Source organism: Chelonia mydas, chromosome 10 (genome assembly GCF_015237465.2).
Source record: "Chelonia mydas isolate rCheMyd1 chromosome 10, rCheMyd1.pri.v2, whole genome shotgun sequence".
Lineage (NCBI taxonomy): Eukaryota > Metazoa > Chordata > Testudines > Cheloniidae > Chelonia > Chelonia mydas.
Genome location: NC_051250.2, coordinates 64,911,262 through 64,935,293, shown reverse-complemented (window position 1 = coordinate 64,935,293; position 24,032 = coordinate 64,911,262). Strand labels below are relative to the sequence as shown.

At 42.8% G+C, this 24,032-nt stretch overlaps 1 protein-coding gene across 5 annotated transcripts in view; it reads right to left on the bottom strand.

Moving 5' to 3' along the window:
- TRPM7 (transient receptor potential cation channel subfamily M member 7) overlaps positions 1 to 24,032 on the bottom strand; it is a 133,267-nt gene that overhangs the window by 73,387 nt on the left and 35,848 nt on the right. For all 5 annotated transcript variants that reach the window (XM_043523967.1, XM_043523964.1, XM_043523966.1 and 2 more), the window contains exons 2-8: positions 23,213 to 23,292; positions 14,055 to 14,093; positions 9,762 to 9,960; positions 7,584 to 7,797; positions 6,915 to 7,039; positions 4,905 to 5,076; positions 1,119 to 1,293 (exon numbers count right to left, since the gene is read on the bottom strand). In XM_043523967.1, the coding sequence (XP_043379902.1) occupies positions 1,119 to 1,293; positions 4,905 to 5,076; positions 6,915 to 7,039; positions 7,584 to 7,797; positions 9,762 to 9,960; positions 14,055 to 14,093; positions 23,213 to 23,292 (1,004 nt within the window). The remainder of the gene's footprint in view (positions 1 to 1,118; positions 1,294 to 4,904; positions 5,077 to 6,914; positions 7,040 to 7,583; positions 7,798 to 9,761; positions 9,961 to 14,054; positions 14,094 to 23,212; positions 23,293 to 24,032) is intronic.

The window sequence follows — 24,032 nt, the reverse complement described above, 5'->3', positions numbered from 1 at the left end:
AAAAGCCCATATTGTTATACATGAACTGTAAGCTTGTCAATAAATATATTTCAAATGGTCTAAGACATGCCTATCCAAAAGCTCTGGGTACATGTAAGAGCTTTACCAATATAATTATAACAACTGTCCAAAACTAAAATAAGTCCCCCTTCTTCCTAAGGGCCATACAAACAGACTTTTCCCACAGTCTCTGAAACCAGCTTAGCACCTCCACCACCCAATAACCTCCAGTAAAATCCCAAGAGAACAGCTAGGCTGTGTAGCATGACCTAGTGATAAAATCTGGGCTTTGGCAGATCAACAGGACCAAAGTGAACTCAAAAATTGAATTCCCTCTCTCTGAATATGTCCTGCCTCCCATCTCCTTCACAATTAAAACTAGCAGGCTCTTAGTTTTAGCTCCTCATCTCATCTCTACTGCCTCAGAATCACAATAGGAAAGGCAGTCTCTGACAAATAGGTCCCTACATATTTAATGCTTTATGTATACCTGAAAACTAACTGGAAGCCAGTGAGGCGCATGGAACACAAATGCATTGTTTTTCCTGTATGGAACACCACTTCACAAGTGGGCAGCCGCATCACACACCATCAGAATAGTCTTAAGATGAATTTGTTTTCAAACAGTTCATACAGAATCATGTCCTCTCTCTTTTCAGTCAAGCTCTTACTGTACATACAGCTCATTAAATGAAACGGTCTGAAAACTAAAATACTTTCAAGTGGTATTTTCAGGTAGCTTGGTAACACAGTGGGACTACATTAGTCTTGTGTCTCTGAGAATTCTGGTTCAATTCTGATTTCAGTCACAAGCAAAAATGAGTTTGGAGACTTCATCCTACTGTCCCCTTGGAAGCATTACAAAAGCACCACACAATTTACAAAATCTGGCATGATTGGCAGTCTCTGCTCAGGAGGAATCTAGAAGCAAAACAGTGTGGCAGCTCAGGACTGAGGTTTACTGGTACAGCTGTGTGGGAAGTTTGGCCAGAATGCATGATTTAAGTCTTTGCTCTGACTTTCATGAACATGAGGCTCCTACACCAGTTTGTTAATGGAAAGTGCTCTCAAACAAGTCTAGCACTGTTAGTCAAAGTATTAATCATATGTAGGCTTACCCTCCCTCTTCTGTTTGCTTATGAACATATGCCAGTATGTCTGCAGCTCTCCCAGTTCCCTCACATACTACTACTGGCACTGGAGGACTTTCTTGAAGGTATTCCAAAACTGTGAGGATAACATTGGGACCACCTTCAAATATCAGTGCTACCACAGGGACACCCTGTCCAATTCCTACAAAAAGGTAAAAAAAAAACATCAAATCAGTACTGAAGTCAAAATTAAACTTCCTTTAAAAAAAAAAAAAAAGTCATGTTCTTTGATCCAAGCTTTACCAATATGCTGTGATGCAAGCTTTTCTAAGTTTACTTCAGGTCTTCAAGTAACATGAAAACGTTACTACATCTCACATATAATTGCTTTGCTACAGCAGTTGAGATCATTACGATATTTGTATGTGACTATACAGCCAACAACTTACACAGTGCATGAACACATCATATTAACGCCCAGCCTTGCCTCACAGTATTTTATACCACTTTTTAAAACAGTAAGATTAGAAGATGAACCATAATCCTTTTCTGCCTCACAAAAGCACATTGTCACTACGAAAAAAATGCATACTTTGAAACAAGCCTGTATTCACGTTACTAATCTTTTAAAATATATATAAAGGAATATAGTATGATGTAAAAACTGTCTGGAATTCTTCAGAGGGGGAAAGATGTCAAAAACTAGAACAACATTTTCAGGGCCTTCAAGTACATTCTTATCAGTAATGGTTTCATTACCAATGGTGTTTTGCGGGTCACTGACACTCGCTACTTCTCTTTCCGGTTCTTGATTCTCATTTTTAAATATTCTACTCTAGTTACAGGGCAACTTGAAATAAAATCAGGGAATTTTTGCCAACAAAACTAGTTCATGTGGCCAACTTGTCACACTACTGTATATCAAAAACTGTTAATTAGTGAACAGGATGGCAAGGAGGGGGACAGAAAGGAATTATCCTCTACAACAACAAATTTGTTGGCTACATTTCAGTCTTTAAAAACATTCAGGTAGTAAACAGTTACTTTTTTTTTGCATTCCAGTACTCTAAATTGTTAAATGAACTAGGCTACATAGTACAAATAGTTTTTATCAGAATATCCAACAAAAAGACAGCTGTTGGAAGTTATGGTAAGGCACTCTGGAGTTGTATCCAAGAAAAATTACATTAAAGCTGGACACATATAGATGAGATCCCCATAAAATCAAATGAGGACAGATTGCCTCTGTCGGAAAAACAACAGAAATCCTCAGTTACACAGTCTGAGGAGATCACTTCTTCCAGTTTGAAATAAATTTATAATCAGTCATATAAAATACATTATAAACCTTTGCTAACTACTTAATCAGAAAAATACTGAAATGGACAAAAATTAAAATGCTGATTAGCAGACATTCTCACAGTCTCAAATAAGAGTATATGTGTGGAGAACAAACTCCTATAGCTAAGAAATCATATAAACTCAATGGAATGCAAGAATCATAACTTTATTACTTTGATAGATCTATAACCATAAATATAGAATATGGGAGTGTTTTATAACAACATGAGCCCTCACATGGGGATCTCTCTTCAACTACTAGACAAAATATTTTTAAAGAAACACAATATCAATTTTTGTTTATTGATTTTTTTTGCAAAGCAACAAAACACAGTTTCTACAGGAAGGGGAAAAAAGTATATAGCTGACAGGTGCAGATCAGTCTTCATGTGACTAAGGATTACGAGTAAGGCTGCGAGTCTTTACGGAGGTCACGGAAGTCACAGATGACATGACTTTCCGAGACTTCCATGACTTCTGCACCTAAGATTTAGTCAGGAGTATTTATAGTACAGGTCATGGACAGGTCAGGGGCTGTGAATTTTTGTTTATTGCCCATGACCTGTCCATGACTTTTAGTAAAAATACCCACGACTAAATCTTAGCCTTAATTATGAGGCACTAACTAGAGAAATATTCTTAAAGGACAGATACCTTTATGTTAATTTAATACAGGAGAATGCAGATCAGCACAAAATGCCTGGGGTTCCTTCCCCTAAATAGCAGTGACCCTTAATTCAAATTTGCCAGTCATCCCCTATCATGAAACTACAAGTGATTAGCCTCAGAGAAAATGGCTAATCAGATCAGTGAGGGCTATCAGTACTTGCAGGGCCAGACGTACGACCTACTCACTCCAAAGCCTTAGGTGATACATCCTGGCTTGATCTAGTGATGCTACACTGCCAATTCTAGAACTGGCTGGTGGCTAGTGCCAGCCCCAGTGGGCCACGAAAGAAGCCTCCTATCTGCAGCAGGGTCAGTACGAATCCATAAGCAGTGCCCAGGGTTCAAGTCAGCAGCTGAAGTGATGTCCAGAAAAGCCAAGACATGGCTTTTCCATGGGCAACTGGGTTCCTGAAAGTGTCTTAAATTCAGGGCTTGTTTACACACAGAGGTTGCACCAGTTTAACTTAGATCAATTTAAAAACCAGTTTTGTTAAACTGGTGCGTAACCCTGGGTGGACACAGTTTAAAACTGGTTATATCGGTTTTGCTTGCACCTTTAAGTTTCCTTCGAGAGGGATCTCGTGTCCACTTTGGTTCAGTTAGATCAATTTGTCAGACACAGTAATGGCTGTGAGGTAGGATAAATTTTTAGGAAAAGTGAAAGAGGGAAGCTTAGCCTCAGATGTTTCATTATACATGGAACTGGCAGCACCACCTATTAGGGGCTCATAAAGGGAATTGTTGGGCAACCTTGTTTGCCGTTGCTTACGCCTTTGACTAACTTCAACTCTTTGGCTAAAATATTCTATGCCAGGTGTCCACTCCAGAATGATGATTTGGGGGGGGGGGGGGAGAAGAGGGTATTTCAGCCAAAAGAGTTCAGCCATTTCTAGCAGCCTTTTTTTTAAAGACACTTTAATGTCCCCATGCTTTGGACACTTGAAATTTTGCCGGGATAGGCTTTGTGTGTGTTGGTATGTTTCTAATTTTCTAGATGCATGACTTGAGATGCTGCAGTCTGATCTGCAGAAGGAAGGGCACTCACAACTACAAGTGAAGTCAGTGGGGATTGTGCTTTCAACATATAAAGTAGAGTATAATGTTAAGTATTCTGAAAAATCAGGTCCTAAATGCCTCAAACTGGACACCAAAAATTAGCAGGTTTTTTTTGTTACAGATCTGGAAATATTTTAATTTATGAATACTGCATGTTGACCTAGCTACTGGGATGTTTACTATATGAATACAGTAGAACCTTGGCGTCACGAACACCAGAGTTACAAACTGACCAGTCAACCACACACCTCACTTGGAACCAGAAGTAAGCAATCAGGCAGCAGCAGAGGAAAAAAAGCAAATGCAGTACAGTACTGTGTTAAACGTAAACTACTAAAAAAAAAAAAAAAAAAGAAAGCAGTATTTTTCTTCTGCATAGTAAGTTTCAAAGCTATATTAAGTCAATATTCAGTTGTAAACTTTTGAAAGAACAACCATAACGTTTTGTTCAGAGTTATGAACATTTCAGAGATATGAACAACCTCCATTCCTGAGGTGTTCGTAACTGAGGTTCTACTTTATGTAGATTTAGTTTAAAACAGAGCTGTCAGGAAAAAAAACACACAAGAAAGAGACATTACAGTAGTAAGGCAACCTGGATTCTGCCATTTCCTAACTTGTGAGGGCTTCACTTCACAACCTTAATAATGTGGGGGTTTTTTAAAGCATAGTTTGTGTGTGTGTGTGTAATATTTTTCAATAGAACAGAGCAACATTAGTCATTGCCAAGACATTATGATCACTTACTTGCATGGATCCGCTGCAAATTGATAGTTTTTTCCAGTTCTCTTCGCAAGTTAACTTCTGCTCCATACTTTCCAACTGTTCCATCATCCACCAGTATGAAATGGGAATGGAGATTATTTAGGACATTTAGTTTGCTTAGAGGATTTAACAGAGTTTGATATGGAGCAACAACCTAAAAAACAACATACAACAGGCATGATTTGCCAAGTGCCAGTCTGATCACCACAATTTTGGCTATTTGATCTGGTTAAAAGTTAAAGGCAGTAGTGAGCTGGAGCCAGTTCACACTGGTTCATGCGAACCAGTTGTTAAATTTTGAACCAGTTTTAGAACCGGTTGTTAAAAATTGTTACGGCTCCCTGAGCTCCCAGCCGGGGAGGCTCCCCCGGTCCCTCCCCGGCCTTCCCTGCTCTCGCAGAGCCTCAGCATGCCGTGCTGCCAGCGCCAGCGCTCTGGACCACTCCTGGGCAGCTCTGCAGCTCCTGCCGCTTTCAGCGGCATGATAAGGGGGTGGGGCTGCGAGCTCCAGCGGGCCATGCGGCATCCATACATGCTGCCCTGAGCAGCATGGTAAGGGGGCCGGGCCGGGGCTGGGAGGAGGGGTTGGATAAGGGGCAGGGAGCAGTTAGAGGGGGTGGAGGTTCTGGAGGGGCGGCCAGGGGACGGGGAACAGGGGGGGTTGGGTAGGCGTGGGAGTTCCGGGGGGGGTCTGTCGGGCAGGGCCAGTGCAAGCACTAGGCGGACTAGGCGACTGCCTAGGGCGCCAAGTGAGCAGACCTAAAAGGACACCTGCCATCACACGTCTTCACCCAGCAGCTCTGCCTATAGGCTGCATTTTTGCAGGAAAGCAGGTTACTGTACAACACAATAATTCTGCTCTAAAGTGCTATAAAGAGGGGGCCTCTAGCAAATTAAAACCCTGACTGCAGATAAGAACAAAACAGACAGCAAAAAGTATATGCCTGAATCCATGAAGACGTCTACCAAGCTCTCTGTGTTATAGCTGCAGACAAATTGAAATATCCTTTTCAGAGTTGAGTCTCAAGATGGAGAGGACAATTTTAAGAAGTAGTTTACACAATGTCTGACTTTCCAGTTAAAGTCACAATAGTGCAGTGGTGACTATGCAGTTATGGAGGGGGAGAAAGAACTTTCATTCTACGAAACTCATTCTCCATCCTGCCAAAACTCTACTCAGGCAATGGAGTGGGTGGAGAGCTCTAATCAGGGAGTGGCTCCCTCCCTGAATCCTGAGGTGCATGGCTGTGGCCCAAGTTGAGCTGCAAGGAAGCAGCTCTAGTTTATGCCAGGGAGAGGATCAGGCAAAGGGGAGCTCTGCTTTGCTGTGTGTATTTCTCACCTTGCTCCCCGAACCCTGCACAAAGTGTGAGATGGGCAGCTAGCACAGGAGGCAGAAGAGCCACCTCTGCTAGTAGAGAGTGCCCACACGCGGAAAGGGCTGGCCATTGCCACTGGCCATTTCCCACTGCTTTAAGTCCACTTTGCTCCCTAAATTAAAAGAATGCAGAGTCCAACCCTAAATCCCTAGACACTTGAATATCCCTCTAAAGAGTTTAGGAACACACGTTTCATTTACTGTCTATGGGACTTGTGCTCCTATATCTCTTTGCTACTTTTGAAGATCTCCCCACTACGGTAATGTCAGGTTTTGTAACTTTTTGGAAACTTTTCCATAGACCTATAATTTCTTATGCTTGTTCTCAGATCACAGAGTAAGTTTTCTGGAAATTCTGTGGCTACTCTAACCTGCTCTTTGGGGCCATACAAGTGTACAACAGTCTACTCTATTGAATTAGCGTTTCATAATTTCTTACAGCAGTAACTCCTCTGTAAATCACAACAGATGTCCCTATATCTCCCAGAGCAAAGGTAGAAGTACCTCTGTATCACAAAAGGCAGAGGGACAGCAAACCTGAGCAGATTATTAAAACACATATACAAAAGATCATGCAGTTAAAAGTTATTTCAACTGGATAAGTTCATTCTTACGTCTCTTCCAACAAGGTCATTTCTGTTTTCAATCACCCCCCATGAGGCTATCCCAATAGTGCAAATCTTTCGAGATGATCTGGAAGCATGTTCTCTCAGGGCATCACCAACATGTTTTGCAACACCTGTTCATACACAAGAAAACATTCTGTACATTGAAACTACATCCTATTAGCATTAACCTCACCAATTACTGTGAAGAGAACTCATTTAGAGAACTCATTTAGTTGACAGCATAAAGAAAGACCTACTGTGCACAAAACATATATTAACAGTAACAGAGTACTGAGAATTTCTAGTAACTTTACAACATATATGCCAGTCAGTCTTGTCAGGGCAGAAGACAAGTCGCACTATAGTACTGCATATTTTGAAGCAACATACACTTTTCACACAATTTACATGTTCTATATTGTTACATAATACCACAAGATTTAAGTTCATATGCTCAAAATAAAATTCAAACACATTAATTTGTTTAACTGTAAAGTCAGTCAAATTTTAGAGAGTATTTTAGAGATACAAATATTGTGTTCCTCCGACTAGACTGTCATTCTGGAATCTGCTTACCTTTATTTAAAGAACTAGAATGTGGTTAAACTGTGCACATGAGTCTGTACTGTTATTTGAAGGTTTATATTACATAAAATTTATACTTTATTTATTTACCTGTGTTCACTCCTCCAGTTATAATCCAGGCACCTGTTGTTACTGCAGCTTTAATAAGACCTTTGCCAAGCAACTGTTTGATGCGTGGATGAAGTTCAAATTTCTGCATCCCCCCATGTACAGAGATAACAAGTCTGGGCAGCTCCATTTGCCATTCTTTAAGAATAAGTTGTAGAATGGCTTCAGGTTTAGTGTCATATGACAATCGTACATACTAAGACAAAAAAGAAGTTGTGAGGGTTAGTAGGTTCCTATAATAAACCATTAAATTGATTAGGAAGATTCATGAGAACAAATACTATTGAATCCTGAGCTACAGAAAAATATGCATCTGTCATACTTTATGAACAATGGATTATAAGACCTGGAACAAGTATTTGCAGGTTCTCCAAAAATTCAAGTAGACAATGGCTATAAGATTTTGAAGGACGGACGAAGGCTATAGATAGGTTACACTTAGGCCCAACACAATAACACTGTGTTCTATAAACTTTTATGTGACAATTTCATGAACATTTCTAAATTTGAGTATATTAATGAAAATCTAAAATATTGCCAAAATATAACCAGTTCAATTGCTGAGGCTGAATGTATTTTCTGTCCGTATATCCCGTGTAAAAAGATATTCCAATTGTGAAAAAACATACAACCATTCTCCCCATCCCCCGCATTACTCCCACATCTTCCAGAGAGGATGTCAGGATAATGGAGTTAAGAATTATGCTACATCCCTAACATAGGCCATACAGGCAAGAGGGAGCAAATGGGCAGAAGTGAAACCTTACTTAGACCAGTTCCCAGTGGGCAGGGGTCCACACTAACACCACCATCACCACAATTGGTACTAATTAGTTGGCAATCTCAGCAGAGGTGCCAAATAATGAAAGAACATGGAGACAACTATTTTTTCCACTCCTAGAAGTGGTTCCTCCAAGACAGGGTTGAGGTACACTGCAAGTCAGGGAGAGGGAAACTTGCAGTGCTGTTATCCATGATGTAGCTGTTTCTGTGGATAAATGGAGTACTTCAGTCTCCATGACTTTCAATCCACCACAAGCATTAATAGAAGAAATTTAGCAGAAGTTAATCATACCTTTCACAAAAAGGTTATAGTCAGAGAAAACATGGTCTTTCTAGTAACCAACGTCTGTTGCACTCAGACTTTTCTTTTTTAAAGTTTCCGTTTACTTTGAGACTTAATTAGCAGATTTGAGACCTCATTAGCAGGTTTGTTTAAAGGTTTGTTAAACAAAAACAAGCACGTATCCCACCAACCCACAACTCCAAGCAGAGGTCACTTTTACAGCACAGGTTTGAAAAGCGTTTAAATACAGGCTTTAGAACGGATGTGTGACAAAAACATTATTGTGGTAGTGAGTGGCACAACTATAAATAAATCAGACTTTCATTATGATTTACACAATTGGAAAGGGTGGCATGAACGAGGGACCTCACTTTCACAACTGAGATTTCACACACAAAAGGCTCAGACTATATAACAACGTTTGTTTGTTTTTTTCTAAACCTACCAGCCTCTGCTTATTTGCAGTGAAGACTTTACATGAAGCTAGCCAGCCTTTTGGTAAGTCACATGGGTTGTCTTTGGTTTAAAAATTACTGACTAGAGCAGTAGTCCCCAAACTGTGGGGCATGCCCCCCTTAGGGGGACGTGGAAGAACGTCCAGAGTACGCATGCAGTAGGGACCGGGCCACCCCCACAGGGGGAAGGGAGGGAGTGCCACCCAGCTCTGCTCTGCCTCCAGCCCAGCCCCAGCCTCAGCTCGACTCCAGCCCCAGCCCAGCTTCGGCCCCAGCCACAACTTCACTCCACCTCCCAGCCCGGCTCTGCCTCTAACCACAGCTCCTTCCCCACCCCCAGTTCTGCATTCAGCCCAAGCACCTCTGCTGAGTCAACTGTGCAGCAGAGGAGATGGGGCACAGACAGATTCCATTACTGGTAAGGGGGGTAGGGGGGGCTGAAGGGGACAACAGGAAAAGTTTGGACACCACTGGACTAAAGAGAAGGACTCCTACTGATAGTAGGGAGGCTATCCTCTCACAACACAGGTATAGGCATTTCGTCTACTTGCCAAACCTTTCATTTCAAGATTTAAATGGCGTATCCAAACATCTTTGCCAATGGGTCAAGGGAAGGACAAAAAGTCATTTTGTACATACCTTTGCTCTGCACGAATGAGAGCCACCTTGAAAGTTAATGACACCATAAGCATCAGTTGAACTCTGTTCTGTGTGTTTTTCCACTGACCATTCTTCTATTTCCCGATTAAAATTTTCACCCAGTTTGACATCTGTATATTTCATGGCAAGACTTGCCGTAAAGCAAGCATGTTGCCTGACCAAGCGACCACAGCAGCACCTGTACAGGATTATATATTACATTTTATTTTTACATTTGTAGTCATTAATCTCATTGTACTTGGATGCATGGAGTAATTAAAGGGGACAAATCTTTTTATCGCAGAGGCAGCGGAAAAAAGTTAGTTCTTTTATAGGCATGAAATTCTATCTGAACCTCAGTTACTCCTTTCTAGGGTTATGTCTATCCTAGCACTTTTGTCAGTAAAACTTTTGTTGATTGGGGCGTGAAAAAAGTACCCCCCAACCAACAAACATGTCCACAACAGTGCTTCTGTTGATGAAAGCACTATGTCAGTGGGACAGCATCTCCCGCTGACATAGGTACCACTGCTCGTTTGGGATGGTTTAATTATGCCCAAAGGAGAGCTCTCTCCCGTCAGCACAGAGCCGCTACACAAGAGACCTTACAGTGGCATTGCTGCAGCAGTACAGCTGTGCCACTGTAAGATCTGTAGTGTAGAATGATAAAGTATAGGAAAACCTTTGGATGAATCACTCCTATCAGAAGACTGGCAGGCTGATGTAATCAAACCTGGCAAGAGATTTTGGCACTTCGCACTAACTCCCACCTATTTTCTTTAGCTTTCCACAGATAAAAGTTCCCATAAGACTCAGAGCAAGGTTATACACAATTCATAATTATGTCAAATACTGATGGCTCTTATTCAAAGCTAAAGAGTGAGGTGAATTGGAAGCCAAAACACATTAAGAGTAACCAGCAGACTAGCAGTGTTCAGAAAGGTTTGATTATTTAAGTTACTTTTTCCTAGGTATTATAGGTAGGGCTGGTAGCGCTGGATTATTAAGGTTGCCCAACACTCTCCATTATAAGACCCTGTTTCCAGTTGCCTATATCTTTGCCACATTAATCATTTGGGCTGAAATTTTACATGCCAAACTGAATGACTCAGGCTGAATTTTTTTGAAAATTTCAGCCAAAATGGCTCAGCCATTTCCAATAATGACCCCATGCCGGGGAGAGTGCTTGGACTTTGTTCAGGCTTGGGAGCAAACACACATGAATCAGTGGTTAGATCCCCACAGCAGTCTGGTGAGTATCCAAGAGGGTGGGGCTTGACCAAGTGTGTGACAGGTAGTGGGGAGACAGATTGGATGAGGGGCCTGGAAAGGGAGATGAAACATATTGGATGGAAGCTGGGAGAGGTGGTTGAAAGGGACAGGATAAAAGAGGCTATCCCCACTAAAGCACGCTCCCCTCCAATACCTGAAATGGAACCTCAACCCCCCCAAGTCTCAGCATTCCTCTGCTTGCAGGAAAAATCTGTGAAACCCAATGGCAAAGTGTGTGTCTCATCCTCCTCTAGTGCTCGTCCCTGGAGAACAACAACCACCTCCTGCTCTCTGTTACTATGTTAACTCAAATGGCAGAGTTCTGTGCTGTGGATCTAAAGGCTCCAAACTTGTTGATGAAACGTCGATGTCAATATAATACATCCTGGAATTTGCTTTTTTAGTTCACTTTTATCAAAACCTAGGCAATTACACACAAAAAACTATGTTAAAAGAACATTGTTAAGGTTGCAAAGTCAAGCATTCAACAGTTAGAAAACACCAGAAATAAAGGTTGCCTTGTGTGCGGGACCATCCCTAGGGGGGTCCAGGGCAGATGTGACAGATTTGTTTCTTCTGGGACCGACCGCGCTGGCAAATCGCAATGGCCCGCGGGGGCCCCCAGAGCGCGGGGCCGGAGCGGTCGCCCCGATTCGCCCTACCCAATGGACGGCTCTGATGTATGTATGCATTATGATAGAGTCTTTAATTATGTAATCACATACTATTTTTTTCCACATGATCCCTGCCTCATTCAGTGCACAGGATAGACCTGCTCTGGGAATGAACCACACTGTGTAATGAAAGAGACTGTTGCCTTTAGGACCTTACCTTATTTGTGGAAGAAACTGAATGAGGCAGGAGATGGCAGGAAGACAGGAGTATGGCCTCAGGGTTAAGGCAATTGAATGCTGCCCTGGCAAACTGGATTCTATCCCTGCCTCTTCCACAGTGTTCTTATGTGATGCTATTCAAGTCACTTAAACAAAATTTTTCATGGGTGGCCACTAATGGTGTGTTCCTCATTTGATACCTCAGGTCTAATCTGCAGAAGTGCTGAGCACTTACAGCTGCAACTGAAGTCAATGGGATTTGTGCTTTCAATGTACACTGCTATGTAATGGTAAGTACTCTGAACAAAAAAGATAAAAAAAATTCAGGTCCTAGTCATCTCAGCTTTGTCACCCAGAATTAGTGAAAGCTTTTGATCTTATTCTCTGTGCCTCAGCTCCGCACTGAAAATGAAATAATACCAATACCTGACCTCACAGGGGTGTTTCAAAAATAAATTAACACTTGTGAAGCACTCAGATAATGTAGTGATGAGCACCATAGACGAGCCCATGAGGAAATTAATAATTCTGTTTTCAGAAAAGGGTTTGAATAGCATGTAGTAACATAAAAACATAAGAACAGCCACACCGGGTCAGACGAAAGGTCCATCTAGCCCAGTATCCTGTCTTCTGACAATGGCCAATGCCAGGTGCCCCACAGGGAATGAACAGAACAGGTAATCATCAAGTGATCCATCCCCTCACCCATTCCCACTTTCTGAAAAACAGGGGCTAGGGACGCCATTCCTGTCCATCCTGGCTAATAGCCATTGATAGACCTATCCTCCATGAACTTATCTAGTTCTTTTTTGAACCCTGTTATAGTCTTGGCCTTCATAACATCCTCTGGCAAGGAGTTCCACAGGTTGACTGTGCGTTGTGTGAAAAAGTACTTCCTTTTGTTCGTTTTAAACCTGCTGCCTATTAATTTCACCCCTAGTTCTTGTGTTATGAGAAGGAGTAAATAACACTTCCTTATTTACTTTCTCCACACCAGTCATAATTTTATAGACCTTAATCATATCCCCCCTTAGTTGTCTCTTTTCCAAGCTGAAAAGTCCCAGTCTTATTAATCTCTTCTTATATGGCAGCAGTTTCATACCCATAATCATTTTTGTTGCCCTTTTCTGAACCTTTTCCAATTCCAATATACTATTATATTATATGTTCTATTAAAGAAGGTTGAGGCCACGTGTTGAGCAACAAAGACTGAACAAAATATCAAACAGATGCTCATAAAGTGAGCACAGTCCATTCTGTACACTGAATGAGAAAGGGAAAAAATAAAAATATGATCATGTAATTCAAGACTGCATCATAATGCATATGCATTCAGTGGCTTTAATTCTGGTATTTCCTAACCGATGAGGGTTTGACTTTGCAACTTTAATAATGTTTTTAATGTAATTTTTGCCTGTAATTTTATACAATAACTACCCCATAGTTAGGGCCCTACCACGCTCCTTTTTTGTCAATTTCATGGCCATAGGATTTTAAAAATAATAAATTATATGATTTCAGCTATTTAAAACTGAAATTTCACGGTGTTGTAATTGTAAGGGTCCTGACCCAAAAAGGAGTTGGGGAGTGTTGAAAGATAGGAGGGGCTGCGGTACTGCTATCCTTACTTCTGCGCTGTTGCTGATGGTGGAGCTGCTTTCAGAGCTGGGCAGCTGGAGAGCCACCGCCAGCAGCTGCGCGGAAGTAAGAATGGCAAGGTATAGCCCTCAGTCAGCAGCTGCCACTCTCCGACCACCCCCCTCTGAAAGCAACAGCACAGAAGTAAGGGTGGCAATACCACAGCCCCCCTAAAATAACCTTGCGACCCCCCTGCAACTCCCTTTTGGGTCAGGATCCCCAGTTTAAGAAACACTGGTCTCCCCCTGTTAAATCTGTGTAGTATAGGGTAAAAGCACACAAAAGGCCAGAATTCATGGGGGGAGACCAGATTTCACGGTCGGTGATGCATTTTTCATGGCCGTGAATTTGGTAAGGCCCTACCCATAGTGCATACAACTTCCATATAATTCTGTATATTTTATACAACCTTCTATTTCTAGTCTTTTGCTGGCTGGTCATTTTGTAATATTATTAAAATTCTTTTTAAAAAGCTACAATAAGTCTCTGAATAAAATATTTAACAAGCCAAAGTCATAATAATTATCACTAAAAGTAAAGAGTTGCTTACCTGACAAGTTGTTGACAAATCTGACATCCTGGAAGACATCTATGAAAAAGAATACACAGGTAAACACGATATTAACATTTTTTGTACACTTACTATGTATACAGAACAAAGATTATTGAACAAAAAAAACAGATCTATAATGATACGGAAAACGTGTACCTAACCTTTCACCAAAAATATATGTTTCAAGCTTTTCCTCATGTATTTCTCCAAATTAACATTAATATAGTAAAGCCTGGCAATGCAGGGATGGTTAGCGCAAAAACTACATGCTCCATATCTATTTGTTAAGCTACAAAGGACAACTTCTATACAAAAAGTTTCTACCTGCGCTCACTGAAACATTTGTGAACAAACTCAGACCTTGTCTACATTACACAGTTTCGTCAACAAAACAGTGGAGGTGTACACACAACAATGTTCCTCTGCTGATTTAACTCTCCTGCTACGCCAACATAATAAAACCACCTTGATGAGCTGCATTAAGCTTTTTGCAACAAAGTTAGAGCAACACAGTGTCAGTGTAGACCAGGGAAGGGCAAACTATGGCCCGCGGGCCGGATCCAGCCCATCAGGCACCACGTCTCTGGGGGATGGAGGAGGGCAGAGGGCTCTGTGCACCCCCCCACCCCCGGCAGCTCCCATTGGCAGGAAATGGGGAACCACAGCCAATGGGAGCTTCGGGGCTGGTACCCACAGGCGAGCGCAGCGAAGCCGCCTGCCCCACCCCACCCCACCCCCAGGAGCCACTGCCGGACACGCTGACCACTTCCGGTAGCAGCACGGGGCCAGGGAAAGCAGGGAGCCTGCCTTAGACCCACTGTACTCCACTGCCACCCTGGAACCGCACCAAGTAAGCAGCGCTGGGCCAGAGCCCATACCCCAAAACCCCTCCTGCACCCCAACCCTCTGCCCTGAGCCCCCTGCCGCACTCTGCACCCCCTCCTGAACTCCAACCCCCTGCCCCGAGCCCCCAACCCCCTGCCCCAGCCCTACAGTCATGGCCCTGCATACAATTTCCCCACCCAGATGTGGCCCTTGGGCCAAAAAGTTTGCCCAGCCCTGGTGTAGACACTGCATTTGCTTATGTTTCCCTAAGTGGTCTCTAGGAGGTGTCCTACAATGCTCATCATGACTGCTCTGCTAAGCAGTCATGGGCAGCGAGTTCTATGGGCCCATGGTGTCTGGGCACCAGAAATATTCCTGGCCTGGGGCCCGGCTCCAGCCATGTCTGAGGCCGGGTCTCTCCCTTGGCCCTGCTTTCCGCCCCCGGGCGTTCCCCCCATGCAATTTAAAATGGCCCGTGGCCCCCCACTCACCACCAGCAGTGCAAGAGAGCTGAGCGGCTTCCTACCTGCTCTCTCGACATGGCTGCTGGCCCCTCCCTGCAGCCCCTGGGCGGGGTGGGTCTGTGTCCTGCCCCAAGCGCCCTTGGGGCCAATAGGAAGCTGCGAGGGCAGTGCCTGGGGCAGCAGCACACAGAGGCCCCCTGATCCGCCCTGCCTAGGAGCCCCAGGTAAGCACCACACCCCCCAACCCCCTCCCAGAGCCTGCCACCCGCAGCCCAGAGCCTGCCCCCAAACTCCCTCCCAGAGCCTGCACCCCCTCCCCCTTCCCACACACCCCCTCCCACCCCCAAACTCCCTCCCAGAGCCTGCACCCCCAGCCCGGAGCCTGCACCCAAACTCCGTTCCAGAGCCTGCATCCCCACCCTCTTCCACACACCCCCTCCTGCCCCCAAACTCCCTCCCAGAGTCTGCACCCCTCACCCCCTCCTGCACCCCCTCCTCTTGCCCCATCCCGGAGCCTGCACCCCAGACCCCCTCCCGCACCCAAACTCCCTCCCAGAGCCCAACCTCTCACCCCTTCTGCACTCCCTCCCAGAGCCTGCATCCTGCACCCCAATCCCCTGCCCAGGCCCTGAACCCCAGACCTCCCTCCCAGAGCCTTAGGCAGGTGGAGGGTGGAGTTGGGGGCGGGGGGGAAATGGGCTCTGGGCCTTCTGGGCACCACCACCACCATTTCTACAAACCTGCCCCCCTGTAAGCAGTTTCTATTCTGCTGCCCTGCAGACAGGCATGCACCCCTCCCCCTTTAAAGCCCGGGGAATTTTTGAAATTCCACTTCCTGTTTGCTCAGCTCGGTCAGCTCACATCACATCTTCCCAGCTGACCATGCCAGCTTTCCACAGCAAAGGGGCTCCCACAGGGAGTACACTGGAGTTGCTGGATCTGTGGGGAGAGGAGGCTGTGCAGTTGCAGCTCCAATCCAGCTGTAGGAACTTTGACACCTAGAAGCAGATTGCTCGTGGCATGGATGAGAAGGAGCATGAAAGGGACATGCAGTGCCCTACTAAGGAGCTGCAGTACCCTACTAAGATAAAGGAGTTGAGACAAGCTACCAGGAGGCAAAGGAGGCCAACCATCACTCTGGTGTAGCACCAAAAATATGCCGCTTCTACAAAGAGCTGTATGCTATCCTCAGTGATGACCCCACCTCCAGTGCCAAGAGCCCCGTGGATACTTCGGGGAAGGGGGGGGAGGGAGGAGGGGACATTGAAGGCAGTGCCCAGCAGAGTCAACCCCGAGAACAAACTGGTGGATGAGCAGGGTGAATTGGAGGAGGATTTGGTACAGGCAACAGGCTCATCTGGTGGTGTGGCAAGCCAGGACCTCTTTCTGACTGCAGAGGGGTCTAGCCAGTGCCAGCAGCAGTCCGGCAATGGTGTGCCTGAAGCAGGAGAAGGGAGCTTCAGTAAGTACTCATTTTTCTTTGATAATGAATGGTTACATGAGGTCGGTGTGTCCTTTATTTTGTTACATGGTACATGTGAGAGAAGGGATCAAAATTACCACTAGGTACTGTTTGTATCTGCTTCGCATTCCCCTGTGCAGCTACATAATGGGAGCCCTGTGGAAAAGTTTGTTAATGCACACCGAGATCTCCTAAGAATCCTCCATAGAGATCTCTAGGAAACTTTCCTGCAGATACTCTGAAATCCTTTGCCAAAGGTTCCTTGGCAGAACTGCTTTGTTTCTTTCTCCGTTGTAGGAAATTTTGGCAAGCCAATCAGCAATTACTTCTGGAGGAATCAAAGCATCACACAGGCGAGCAGCATATGGTCCCAATCTGAAGTGACACATATGTAGGAGATGCACCCTTGCATCTTCAATGACCCTCAATAGTATGATTTCAGCTTCCTTCACCGCCCACCTGTGGAAAACGGTGCTAGTATTCAGAATAATGTCCCAGGACCCTTATACTGATCCCCTTCTGAAACCACCCAGACCCTTTATCCTGTCTTGCACCTTCTCCCCCCGGGCCAAACTCACCATGTTTAGTGCTCTGGCCGTGCTGTATGCTTAACAAGGGAAAGTGAGAAAGAGGTGTATGTAACTTTTATGATTTAAGACTGAGTGCACATACAATAATGACACTGTATATTGCTTCTGCAGATGTGCCCTTGAGGGCGAACTCCTACAAACCAGCGGAGCACCTCCATCAGATAAGGAGGTGAGCGAGGAGGAGTAAGGAGGACATGTTTTGGGAATTGCTGCAATCATCAGATCAGGCCAATAACAAGCACAGAATGTTTAGATAAATGAGAAACTAGAGGCGAGGAGAGAGTCAGGAGTCGGTAATAAAGTTCACGGAGGACCAAACAGAGATCCTGAGGTCCCTGATTGCTCTGCAGGCGGAACACATGAGTGCTCGACTCCCCCTTACTTCTGGGGGAATTCTGCATCACTAAGCGTTCGCAGAATTAATGTCCCCCGCAGATTTCTTTGCTTCCCTGCAGAAGCAAAGGAAAGGCACAAGAGCGGTCATGTACCCCTCTTTGATAGCACAGGCAGGTCGGTTCAGGCACCCGGAGCAGCTGATAGAAATGTAAATGAGATGGGGATGGGCAGCCATGCGTGCGTGTGTGAGAGAGAAAATCTGTCCCTCCCGCTTGCTACTGCAGCACACTTGGCATGAAGGGGCAGGGCTTTAGGGTGTTCTGAAGAGGTAGGCTAGGGGCAAGCTCTGTCCGCTCAGGTAGAGCAAAATCCCTGCTTAGTAATTGTTCCCACTGTCTTTGTGAATTCCCCCAGGAGTATAAAACAGGTGTAAAATTTTTAAGGCTCCTTTACATTGCCAGAGTTATGTAAAGGACATGTGGCCTTATAAATGCTAAGGTTACTTTAGTGATTAGATAGAACTGGTCTAAATTTTTGGACTGAAAAAATTTTCTATCAAAATGTGCTCCATGAACTGTTTGCAACCTACCCTTCTGGAGATGGTCAGTAGCCAATATAAATTGTGGGTTTGATTCCCCAGCTTCACTTGCCTATGATGTAACATTGAGCATATGATTGCATATATTTGTTGACAAATAACTAGAAATAAAGGGTCAAACCTAGCTACATTACTATAAGGCAAGGCAGGTTGGGGATTTCCTCCAATGCTCCCCACTCCCATTCTCCATCCACTGTACTGTAGTTTAAATAAATCACCAAAATAATTGAAACCAGTATGATATTGTGTTAGTTTGATAAATAAAACGTGGAATTTTGCAGATTTTTAAAATATCGTGCACAGAATTTTTAATTTTTTGGCGCAGAATTCCGCCAGGAATCCTCCTGCAGCCCATACAGAACTGCATTCCTTGCCCTCCCCAAAGACACTCCTCTCGCGTTCCTGCCCCATAGCAGTACCGCTTGCACTCCACTGCAAGGGACATTTTCCATAATGACAGCTAGCCTTTCTGAAGTGAGGATCTCACAGCTGCATGAGAGTGCTGTTCACTGTCATGTCCCTTGTAAGAAATATTAATCTGTGTATTGCCTTTAATAAAAAAGGAGTCTTACAAAGACAGTGATTCTTTATTTGCGACCTACACAGGATGGTTGCAACAAAAATTCAAACAGTGACAACTGCCACATTTGCAGACTACAATTAATACTCAGGCAGAAATCATTACAGGGGTCATTCAAGGTGGCAAGTAAACGATGCCTGGCTTAATTCATTACAGAAAGACACATTACTGGGGCTCATTGTCAAAATGCTGCTTCAAAGCCTCCCTGATTCAAATAGCTCCCCATTGAGCCCCTCTAATAACCCTGCTGTCTGGCTGCTCAAAATCAGCTATCTGGCAATCCACCTTAACACTCCCCACCTCGGGAAACTTTTCCCTCTTGGTCTAACCTGCCAAAAAGGCAGTGCCAGCAACCCTTTAATCTTCCAAAGACACATTCTATAGTCATTCTGTACCTGCTGAACTTATTATTGAAGTTCTCCTTGCTGCTGTCAAGGTTTCAGGTGTATGGATTCATGAACCACAGGAGTAAACGGTAGGTTGAGTCTCCCAGGATCACTATGGGCATTTCCACATCCTCTATTGGAAAGTCCCTACTTGCAGCTTTCTGTACATGCCAGGGTTCCTGAGATGCATGCGTCATGCACCTTCCCTGACCACCCTGTGTTGATGTCAGTGACACGACCCTGGTGATCCACCAGCACCTGCAGTAGCATAGAGAAGTAGCCCTTTCTGTTGATGTACTCCCTTGCAAGATGGTCTGGGGCCAAAATTGGTATGCGTGCACCATCTATAGTCCTGCCGCAGTTAGGGAATCCCATTGCCGCAACAGCATCCACTATTTCCTGCACAATGACAGGTTTCAGAGTAAGAGCCGTGTTAGTCTGTATTCGCAAAAAGAAAAGGAGTACTTGTGGCACCTTAGAGACTAACCAATTTATTTGTACTCCTTTTCTTATTTCCTGCACATTGCCCAGAGTCACAGTCTTTCGTAGCAGAAGGCGATTAATGGCCCTGCACACTTGCATCACTACAACCCCCACGGTGGACTTCCCAACTCCAAATTGATTCACGACTGACCGGTAGAGGTCTGGAGTTGCCCACTTCCACACAGCAATCACCACTCGCTTTTCCACCATTAGGGAAGCTCTCATTTCTGTGTTCTGGCACCAGAGGGCAGGGGTGAGCTCCACATACAGTTCAAAGAAGGTGGCTTTGCACATATGAAAGTTCTACTGCCACTGCTCATCATCCCATACCTGCATCACAATCTGATCCCACCACTTGCTGCTTGTTTCCCAAGCCCAATAGTGAGGTCCGCCTTGTGCAGCTGCTCTGTGAATGCCAAATCAATCTTGAATGGTTTCTTTGCATGGCACACAGTAGTGCAGGCAGCACGGATTCCTGTTCAGATTTGCAATTTATGAAATACTGAAGGTCAGCCGTGTTGTGTTCCTAATACTTATCAAAGACTGGTGAGCAGTGCAGGATCCATGCTTTCAGGCAGAGAGGGTGGGCACAAGGTTTACAGGGGCAGTTGAAAACGGTGCAAAACCCAGTCAAAAGCCCTTGGAATTATCAGATGGAGAAAACTGCATCAAAGGGACAGTGATTTCACCCCCATGATACACTGCAATCCATTCCTAGAACTCCTAACGGGAGGTGGAAGCGATCTGCATAGGGGATATGGACAGTGCATGCTCTCTTTGTCAGTGCTAGAGCACCAACTGCGGACATGTCCTACCGACACAAGGAGCACTGTGTGAAAATGCACAAGCAATGTAATTACAGCGGTTTATGATCATTAACGTAATTTAAGTCCACTTAACTCTGTAGTGTAGACATGGCCTAAATTATATTTTTAGGCCCTGACTCATCAAAGTACTTTAGCACATGCATAGTCCTGTTGAAGTTAAATAATGGTCTTTAATCACCATTAACCTGAATGGGATTATTCACACTGTTTCAGGTTAAACCCATGCTTAAATGGTTGGTAAACTGGGGTCTTAAAGTTGATAGTATGAAGCTTTTATATTTTTCTTCAACTCTTGGGGGGGGTGGGGAGAGATAATATGCTGTCTTTTTCATTGACTCTATAGTTTAAATACTGTGGCATCTCTCCCTCAGAGTTGATCCTTCTCATTCCTGTGTCTTGTTGGTATTTTTTGTTTTGGGGTGAGGGTTATTTTGCCCTGCATGTGCATAAGGCTAAGCTGGGTCCTAATGAACTTGTACAATGTTCTGTTAATGCAATTAATTCATTGTGAAAAGATGCAGAAATTCTAATTCCACTTGTTTCCAAATCTCATTTTAAACATCCTTTCTCCTTTGTCTTTGCCTCTTACTTTCCCCTTCTGCTGCTAACAACCTTACGAATAAATCCTTCAATTAAAAAAAAACAAAAAACAAAAAAACAACTAACTAACCTGTATTATTCAAGTCCATAATAAATTTTGGTATAATTGTACAAAAAAAATACTATCTAAAATAAAATTATATTGTAGATTCACATTTTTATAACTATGCTGAGAATAAATTAAAGCATAAAGCAAGCTCTTTAAATTGTAGTTATTTTAGCCTTCTCTGAAGCTACATTAAGTTATAAATCTTCTGGATATTTAATATGAAACTAGATTTCAATAATTGTCAAAATAGGTTTTTAACTATAGATCACAACTTATGCTAAGCAAAATTATTCTGCAAAACATCTAAAAATGTTTATTTTCTCTTCTATATTTGATTCCTTCATGCATATTTCAGGAACTACAGTCAGATAAAATCTAAGGAATGGATTGGCCAAATGTGAAAACTTCATCTGTAGCCTACAAATGGATTAAACTTAAAAAAAGACAAGTGGTGAAAGATTGTTTTGTTCCCTGGGAAATGCTCTGGAAATTTTAACAGCTTCCTAATTACTCTGCTTGCATTTGCAAGTTTTCCATGTGTTTCAATCAGATCGTGGCAGTAAATTCTAAAACCTTCTCAGGGTCCTATGGTTTCCAGGAATTTAATGAATCATTTGCGATACATTTCACAGACTAGAGCTCAGTTCCTTTATTCTGCCTGAAACAAATTCTCAAAAGAAACTAATATTAGTCTGAATTTAGCAAAGCTATACAAGTGTTTTATGTGCAGGACTTGAACTAGCAGTTTTATGGATCTGAAAAGCAGAAGTTTAATTCTAAAAGTCATGTGAACCTGTGTAACACTTAACTTGGGGCTGTAGAGCAGTTAAATTGCAACTAGTATTTCTAATTTTAGCAATTTTTTAAATTGCCATGTAACATGAAGTAACAATAGATTTAATCTCATTTGTGATTGGAGGTGGGGTTTGTTTTTTTTAAATATATAAGTGTGTGACAGCAAGATGCTATAACATGTATAAATTATATCTGAGTGACTTCTAGAGCCAGTGAAATCCACAAACTAACTAGATGCTTGAGAGGTCATATTTCTATGTTGACTGCACATTTTAATTTCACATCATCTTGTTCGGGTATTGTGAAAGACTAAGTTAAAAACAGCATTTAAATTAGTTTTATTACACCCTGTACTGTTTCATATGCCTAAGGTTAGGTCTCTTCTTACTCAAAGCTTACTAAGCAAAATACTAATATCATCATACTTAATGCCCTCCATAGCTGTAACCATTTTCAATGCCCTTTCTGACCTTTCCTCCTGTCTTTTCACATTGTTGTTTTTTCCCCCAGAGGTTTTGAATGATGAGGATGGGGGGGGGGGGGGGGAAGGTATCACATGCCACATCCTGATATCAAGATCGAGTTTTCTGAAAACACAACTTTCCTCCACCTTTGAGTCTGTATGGCCCGTGTCAATTTTGGATTTCTCTCGGATTTCTCTCTTTTCCCTTTCCATTGGATTCTTCATCTCCTTCTGCAACACACTCTCACATTTATTTCTCCCCATTTCCTTAATGTCAACTCGTTAGCATGAAAGGAAATGTATTTCTTGCAGGCTCACAGTCTTCTTTCCTCTACCAGTTTCTGTATGAAGTGCATCTTTATAGTGCTTTCTGATCTAAAGAAATGTGCAACAAGAAGCACTGTAGACAGTTATGCCCACTACAGGGACTAGTAGAAAAAGAAAGAGGTGACATACTCAAATGAATCGGCATCTGTGGTATGTTGAGGGACTTTCAATAAAGTCAGAGAAGCCGTACAGACACAGTTGCGATGCTTAGGCACTAAGGACTGAACTAAAGGCAGAGAGTTTCATTTTATATAGATAAAAAAATTGAGGTTACATGAATGTTTTAAGAACAGCAGTTACTGTGCCAATCTATTTTATATCAATTTAATTAAGTAGTAGTAAGGAAGCCATGCATAAAATTTCTAGTTACCTGTGAGGGTCCTTTGAACTTGGTATAATATACACACATTCCCTCTTGGTGAAAGTGTTTTCTATCCAGGATTTCTGGGACTGTAAAAATAAGAGTTATACAAGAATTATCATGATATTATAAAATTATCATATAAATCACTGTCAATGTTCTTTAAAAAAAAAGAACTGTATGATATAATAGCCAAAAAGTAGGCATTAAAGAAATATAATTCCCCATTTAAATATATTTCTATTTTTCATTGATGAAAGCATATATCTGCAGTATTGACAAGGACAAACAGTAAAGCAAGATATTCAAAAGCAAGAATGATTTTGAGTGCCCATGTGAAGAGATCTGATTTTCAGTCAGTGCTTTCTCTCTGAAAATCAGGCCCTTTTAAAGTGCCTCATGTTGGGCACCTAAAATTTGAAGCAACCAGAACCACTAGTCACTTTTTAAAAGTCTAGATGTTTTGATTAACTACATTCTGAAGTTAGTTTTGCAACAATCAGCTACTTATGCAAAAGAAAAAAAAGATGTAACAAAAGAAGAAATATCCACTAGTGAAAAACAGATTGCAACTATAATAATTTATGCCAAATTACCTGTCTGTTGCTAAAACCTCTATCAAACTGCATTAACGAAACATCAAAAGACAGAAAAAAAGACTATAAACTCGGTTATATTTTAATGGTTACATAAAAAGAATAAGTTATAATTTTGAAAATCAGATAAGTGCACTTAACAATAGCAAGCATTTTAAATTACACACACACACACACACACACAGCAAATTGAGATGCAACAAACATTCTGAAATAGTTCACTAAAGGGTGAC